General features: G+C 36.5%; 1 protein-coding gene across 2 annotated transcripts; it reads right to left on the reverse strand.

Annotated features, from left to right (window-relative positions):
• Window positions 1-241: 241 nt before the first annotated feature.
• LOC138744950 (thyrotropin-releasing hormone receptor-like) lies at window positions 242-7,004 on the reverse strand. Of its 2 annotated transcripts, XM_069901855.1 has the most exons (3): window positions 6,499-7,004; window positions 4,536-5,423; window positions 242-3,090 (listed from the first exon to the last, which is right to left on the reverse strand). In XM_069901855.1, the coding sequence occupies exons 2-3, from the start codon at window positions 5,331-5,333 to the stop codon at window positions 2,668-2,670; spliced, it is 1,221 nt and encodes a 406-aa protein (XP_069757956.1). In that variant the 5' UTR covers window positions 5,334-5,423; window positions 6,499-7,004; the 3' UTR covers window positions 242-2,667. The 2 variants fall into 2 exon arrangements, with proteins under 2 accessions (XP_069757956.1, XP_069757957.1); XM_069901856.1 differs by lacking the exon at window positions 6,499-7,004 and having other exon boundaries at window positions 4,536-5,468.
• Between the last annotated feature and the right edge of the window lie 857 nt (window positions 7,005-7,861).

Below are 7,861 nucleotides of genomic sequence, written 5' to 3' on the forward strand. Positions count from 1 at the left end.
ACTCCTTACAGGCAGCTCCAGATTCAAACCCTGGTCGCTGTAACAGCATTGCGTTAACTACTACGCTAACTTGCTGCCCATTTTAATCCAAGAGACTCCACAAATTGGCTTAAACAGACAACGAGTTGCCAAAATGGCTCCACAGTTTCCACTTTTCCCATTGAAGAAATTATTCTTATTAAAAAATGGGAACAAAAATAAGATTCATCAGATCAAATAGAATATGTTTGTTTTTTTATTTTTTGAAATTAAAATACCACATACCTGTTACTTAGAGAACAGAATTTATATTACATAACACCACGTTAAACATTGTAATATTAAAGTGGTACAATTAAAATTAGTTGGAAATATGTAGTACATTGGTAACCATAAATCTAAGAAACATCCCTTCATATTTCTCAATCATATAATTATCATCCACATAAAGAAGGAAGTCTCGAAAATATACAAGAACAAAGGGATTTAGGGGTTCTGGTACCTAATTTCCTGAAAGTGGAGTCACTTTGGCATTTTGGCTTCATAAATCAGAGTATTGAGTTATGGGATGTCATGCTGTATAAGTTGTATAAGGCATTGGTAAGGCCATATTTGGAATATTGTGTGCAGTTTTCATTGCCAAAATATAGGAAAGATATCAACAAAATGGAGAGAGTGCAGAGGAGATTTACAAGAATGTTGCCTGGGTTTAAGGGTTTGAGTTACAGCGAAAGGATAAATAGGCTTTATTCCCTGGATCATAGAAGATTAAGGGGTGATTTGATAGAAGTATTTAAAATTATGAGGGGGAGAGATAGAGTAAATGTGGATAGGCTTTTTCCATTGAGAGTGGGGGAAATTCAAACAAGACAACACGGATTGAGATTGAAGGGGGAAAAGTATAGGGGAACCATGTGGGGGAATTTCTTCTCTCAGAGGGTGGTGGGAGTGTGGAATGAGCTTCTGGCCAAAGTGGTAGATGCGGGCTTGATTTTAATATTTAAGAAAAAGTTGGATAGGTATATGGGGTGGGTGCAAGTCATTAGGTGGGAGAGGTAATCAGCTTGGACTCGAAGGGCCAAACTGGCTCATTTCTGTGCTGTAATTGTTATATGAAGCAAACGTTATCATTGTAAAAATAATTGTGTACTTAGAATAAACACAAAGCTTCACCGTGTTTGTTCATTTGTCTCATCAGCTCACAACTTTGTTTTATATCAAGCAGCTTATGGAACAAACTGAAAACAACGTGATTAGGGGTTTGGTGACATAGCCATTACAGTATTAGCCTCAATCTAAAGCACCAAATGCCCATGTGCATTTATGTGAGTAGATGCAACTGCCCTCTGAAGTAATAATTAAGGTGATTATCTCAGCTTAGATAGTAAGGGAAATGAGAGTAGCTGTCAGAAACCTGGCTGCCCGACACACAATATTAAAAGAAGCTGTGAAGGAGTAAGAGGTCTGTGCAACAGAAAAATTCAAACTAAGATTGAAATGTCTTAATGTGCTTTCATACTACATTGATTTGAAGGAATATGACCAAAATGTAATTGTTCCAATGCATTTATAGCACTGTTGTCTTAAGAGGGAATAGGCTGTAAATTAAATATATGCTACAGTTCTGTGAAACATTCTTCTTCAGTCTGCCAGATCCTGCCAAAAGCATAAATACAAGCTGTATTCCATTACATAGGGATTGGTCACAAATGGAATCAGACTCTTTGTGTTCAAGCTATTCCATGTTGAATTTTTAAATGCTGCCTCGATTGGATAATTACAGCCATATGTTGCCAATGTCCCAAATATTCCAATATCTTGCACATCTCTTCATACACTTACACACCATGGTGCTTATCAAAATATATTTACAGTGATCTACAATTAAACAGCTTTAGAAGAAAAATAATTTAACGCGACATGAAAATATTTCTATCCATGAAACTCAAGTCAATAATATAGCATCTAAATGAAAATATTTTAATGTAGAGCTGTGAATATTAACTCTGTACAACTTTAATCTTTCTCATCTTTTCAACATTTAATATCATAAATATCACATCGACATCACTGTATAGACTGGATTTGCTCACACAAAACTGTAGCATGTGTTAAAATAACAGGTACAGGCAAGCAGTAAGCACCAAAACAGTTTAATATCTAAAATATGTCTAAGAATACATACATGTTTAGAATATACACCTAGTAACATTAAACAAGTCACAAAATGGCCTTATGACAGAACAGAATTTGGACTGATTAGGAGCGCAGGAATCAAGAGCACATCACATCGACAGCAATCAGAAAGAAGAGAAACTCAGCAAAACTGGCTTACCATCATCAGACGAAAGGTATGTGCTCAAATTAGAAGACCGAAATGGATTGTAATAAAAGCCAGATTTAATATTGTGAAAAGTGATCTGTCTGTTAATTGAACTCAGAGAGCAAAGGGCTACAGATATTTTGAGCTGTTGAGATTTCAGTGGAGAGCTCGAGTCCTAACTAGGAACTAAAATTGTGTCATGTGATATATAATTATGGAAAGCAGTTCTACTGAATTAATATGAAGTGCTGCAAAATGTAATAATAATGAACAAGTGTTTTGAATATGCTTGAGTGATACCAGAGTGGAGTTTCTCTCCTTTATCCTTAAACTTGATTCATATTATTTTAAATGCAGGTCTCATGTTAAACAGCACTTGAGTAGTTCTGGTCTTCTGATGTCGATGTCGCAGCTTCGATTTTTATATTGTCATCCTTCTGCTGGTTGTTCTGTTTTGCACTGTGTTCGTCACCATTCATTTCAGGACTCCCTTTGATTGTATCACGCACTGCACTGTAATCAAGAGGAGTTGTGCACAATAGGCGCTGCTGAGCATTATTTGGATTACAGTTGCACAGTTTTTTGAACGCAGATCTAAATTTCTGAGACATTAGATTATAAATGACAGGATTGATCGCACTGTTGGCATAGACACACAGTCGGCAGAATAAAAGGAACCAGACATTCTCGTATTGCTTGTCCATGAAGGAATTGACCACGACTATTGTTCTGTACGGCATCCAGAGTAAAGCAAACAGAATAACAACCACAGCAAGCATCTTAGTGACCTGTAGGGGAGGAAAATCCAGACATACTGTTGAGCCTTTTCTTAATTCTTAGAAATAGCGTTTCCTTTCAGAATGCACATCTTAGTCTCCTTAAATTATTTTATTTGAACTGCATGTTAAGTAATGTCAATATCCTTCCATAGTACACTTCTTTATGGAGAATTTAATTGAATTTAAATACTCTACAAGCAGTGAAAAATATTTTTTAATTCAAATTTCAACTCTATAGAGTTTGCCTTCCATCATTTTATATTCCAAATCCTGAACACAATTTTTTTTCATGATATTTTTCCTCTTGCCTTTTTTAAACCATTCAGCACACGCTCTGTTCTCGCTGCTGCCGTCAGGAAAGAGGTCTAGGTGCCACAAGACTCACACCACCAGGTTCAGGAACAGCTGCTCCCCCTCTACTATCAGGCTCCTCAACGACAAACTCAATCAGGGGCTCATTTAAAGAGTCTTACTTTTGTACTATATTGGTCTTTTTCTCTCTGTATTGCACAGTCAGTTTATTTACATTTCTTTATTTGTTTACATGGTTTAACCAATAGGTGGTAATTCTGCCTTGCTCGCAGGAAAAAGGAGCTCAGGGTTGTATGTAATACATTGCATGTACTCTGACAATAAGTCTGAAATCTGAAAAGTTGAAGTACTTTGCACAGAGGTTAATATCTTGCTCCTTAAGAAGAGGGGGAAGGTAGCCACTCTCACCACACTTCAGAGCATCGGGACGAACATTTGAATCATTGAGAGGCATAATAGGGTTTGGACTAAATACTGGTGAACTAAACAAAAGTAGGTATCTGATGGACAGCATCAGCTTGTTTCCATGACTTTATGTTTATCATTTTTTTAATAATCTATTATATGGAAGTTTGGTTTGCATTTAGATCTATTCAACCTCCAAACACCTATATCTTGTGATCTTGTGAAATGAGGTAACAGATGATTCTACCGATATTCTCCAAAATATAATGTTCTTTCCTTGCTGTTGCTTTATTACACTCTTGTTTCATTTTCCAGCAGTGGCTGTTTGCATTTTGTTGGCACTAAGGTTTACACAAAAATGTAGAATTTAATGCATATCAATTATCTCAAGTTCTTTTTGAGTTGAATGTTTTTGCTCTCTCAATGATGGTGTAATTATAAAAGTAAAAAAAAAATCTAAAATTCCAAACTGATGAAAAATAGATTTTAACAAGAAGATTTTTACAGCATGTTTCATTAGTGATAGACAATCCATGAATAATCTTCGCCTCCGCTCAAATTAGTCTCTCTTTTTATTTTTCTCTGACCTACTGACAGTTATCCTGTCTTACAACCCACTCTATTTTTAATCAGTCTCCCTCTCTTATTAATATGATCACAATTAAAACAAGATCTTCTGGTTCACAAAATCCAAAATGGCATTCTCTGAGCTCTGTTGGCTTTGAATATTGTATTACCTGCTTTCTGGATGAGGTGGATCCCTTGTTCGACCAGCTGGAAGAGTGGGAGCTGATTCGCTCAGACCCATGTCGCTCCTTCCATTGCTCCAGTCCTGTATGAACTTGGTTCGGAATGGGACTGAGGAAAAGGATCCGCCCAATCAGACCATACAACACAATGGCCACAATCAAAGGGATCACATAGAAGATGGTGAAATCAATGAAGTAGATGGGCAAGTAAAGATTCCTGGAGACTTTGTAGCCACACTCGGTATTCTGCCTGCTGTTGATGTTGAGATCCACCAAGAAAAACCACAGCATGCAATAGAAGGAGGTAATTACCCAAAGGCAAGAAAGGATTTTCTTGGCTCTGGAGACTGTGCAGATGTACTGTGCTTTTATTGGGTGGCAGATGGCAATGTACCTTTCCACTGTGAAAGCTGTGATGGAACACGATGACACATTGATACCCAAGTATTGGAGGTAGGTAATACCCAAGCAGCCCACATGCCCATAAATCCACTCCCCAATCAGACTGTCAGAAATATTAGGTAATCCTGCAGCCACCAGGACCATCAGATCAGCCACAGCAAGACTGACCAGGTAACAGTTGGTTGGGGTTCTCATATGCCGGGCGGTCAGGACCACCAACACCACCATGATATTCCCAATAATTCCAGCTCCGCATATCGTCAATACCAACAGCACCGAGGCAACCTTGTACTCTGTGGATTTGTAAACCAAGTCAGCCCCAGCAGAAGCTGGATTTGCCAGGGAGATATTACTGGGCATCGGAAACTTACTCACATTTTTCATAGTGGAATGATTTTGTTTTTGTTTCCAAGGGTTAAGAGTTACACCGCTCAACTTGAATGGTGATGCTTCTATAGCAAGACTAATAATATGCTGGAAAATAAGCAATTTTGATTATTTTCATTCACCATCACCTTCTCTATTCAAAGCTCCAAATCAAGACCGTTAGGAAGCACAGAAGATGCTAATTATTTAAGACCTAGAATGCATTCATTTATTTTCTTTTAAAAAAAATCATGAAAACTGATTTCCTTGCAAATGACTAAAAATTGGCCCTATTTCAAAAGCAGTAGAGAACAATTAATATTTGAAGCTTTTCAGGCAAAATGATTTTGCAATTTTTAAAATATATGATCATAAAATATTTTTATCACGATTAGACATTCAAGTGGTTAAATTAATAGATAGATCTATGCCAATATCATAAAATATAGAAAATCTTTAAACACATCTCCTCCTGAGCTATTTTATCCCTTTATCCTGCGTCTCTGATGTGACTTTTGTTTCTCTTTTGGGGCGCTGGGCAATGCTAATCGCGACTCACTGTTTACATCTACAGTCGGCAAAAGTTGAAATATTTTGTGTACATTACATTTTTTTGTATTATTACATGTCAATAAAGGAATCTTGAATTCTGTTCCAGATTTCTTAATGTTAAATCATAATTAAAAGGTTCAAAAATATGTGATTGATTAGTCACCCATCATTATCAAAAATAAATATGGATGGCCGTTGATCCAAAATATCACCTTTAGCATGCAATCATTCTCGGAATCCTCACATATGATTAACAGTTATTTTATCATACTTAAAACAAAAGCAAATTAATTCAGTGAACAATTCTGAATGTGAACTTCCTTCCACGCTGAGAACAAGTGCTAATACAAATGGAAACGTCAGCCATTCCCAATTGCCTTCCCTTTTGCTTTACAAACCTTCATCAATGTTTGAATTGAGTAAGTAATAATATTGTTTAGATTTGGCAAGATTTCAAAGCAAAAACTTTACGCATTTGAAAGCTTCTCGAGTTTCTATGGTACTCATTATACTTGACTTACAATGAATACTTAATTTTTAAGAAGTATTTTTATCATAGAAAAATTCTAACCATCCCTTCTACCAACCATACTTGAGATCAAAACAATAATTTTCAAAGTATCTATCCTACCTTAAGATTCAGAGCATTGGTAACAGTTGCTTTCTGAGAAAGTGTGTCCGTATCGCTGTGATTTCAGCACCTGATGAAGCAGGATTTAGTGAAGGAAGACTGCAGAGCCCCCTATAGAAAACTTATTAGAATATTGAATGCAACTGGCTCAGAAGGGAGTCTCTTTGAAACAACCACTAGTCACCTGATTTTTTTAAATCTGAATTTATGTCTGTAACCATAGCTACACTGCATATATGCTTCCATGGTTACAGTAGTTATATTCTTACACAATTCAACAACCTGATTATTCAGTATCCATTAACTTAATATTGCAATGGCTTGAGCACAAGATGCCTAGTTAGCAAATTCTGTATTCTTTGGTGCTTGATATTCTCCTTGTTCCTGGGTATATCTTTTAGCCACAAATGATCATACATACAATACACAGTTGTTTTGGAAATAGCTTTGGAACTATTTCTTTCAGAAACTAATTAACCTGTTGAGTTGGTTGAAGTACCTTTGCCTTTTTTTCAAACAATTTTGTTTGCAAATCGTTTCAATAGAAAACAACTCTTATCCACATTTTACTTTTTTGAACCTTTGGTTGCTTTACTCATGAATAATCATAAAATAATAGTTAAAACTGGAATGACGTCAGAAATAAAGATGAACTTTTGGCCAATTAATATTTCAGTATTTCGTTCTAGACTTTACAGAGACCATAGAAAACCCATAAAAGTTACAGAAATAGTTGCATAAAGCCTGGAGTTGCAGAAAGTAGCTTCTTTCATTATATAACTCTTTTGAGTTATATTCACTTTTCAAAGAATGATATCGTAGACGCGAGGAGGTGCAGCAAACAAAACGCACTGACAGTCGTGAGTGGGCTAAACCAATTGACTTTAATAGAACTCGCACATGTGCTTAAATCCCTCGGAACCCAATGGCGCTTGAGACTCCTGGGACCTCTATGATGTCAGCTTCGAGGTCTGGAACCTCGCCCAGTACATTGGGGCTTTCTTGCCCCCCTGCCAGTCTTTGGCTCTGTAACACGGTTCGCTGCCAGAGTGGCTTAGCCCACCACAACATTAAGATCTTGTAATAAATTGTCTTTTACCTGGGGAGCTATCACTGTGATAAAAGTTCATTGTAAGATCCGTTTATACCAAACTATATAATTCAATTCTGTTCATTTAGAATATGCTAAAGCTTTCCTGAGAAAAAGTCTTCCATCATAAGATGCAATGTTTTGATGAGAAATTCTGGTGTGCAATGTTTTTATTTCTGTTGTTAACTTATGAACCAAATTCCACCACCTCCCAAAAGCAATTTCCCCAATTTAAATGTATATGAACCCAGGGTGACACAAAGTGAAGTGAGC

Source organism: Narcine bancroftii, chromosome 10, assembly GCF_036971445.1.
Source record: "Narcine bancroftii isolate sNarBan1 chromosome 10, sNarBan1.hap1, whole genome shotgun sequence".
Classification (NCBI taxonomy): Eukaryota; Metazoa; Chordata; class Chondrichthyes; order Torpediniformes; family Narcinidae; genus Narcine; species Narcine bancroftii.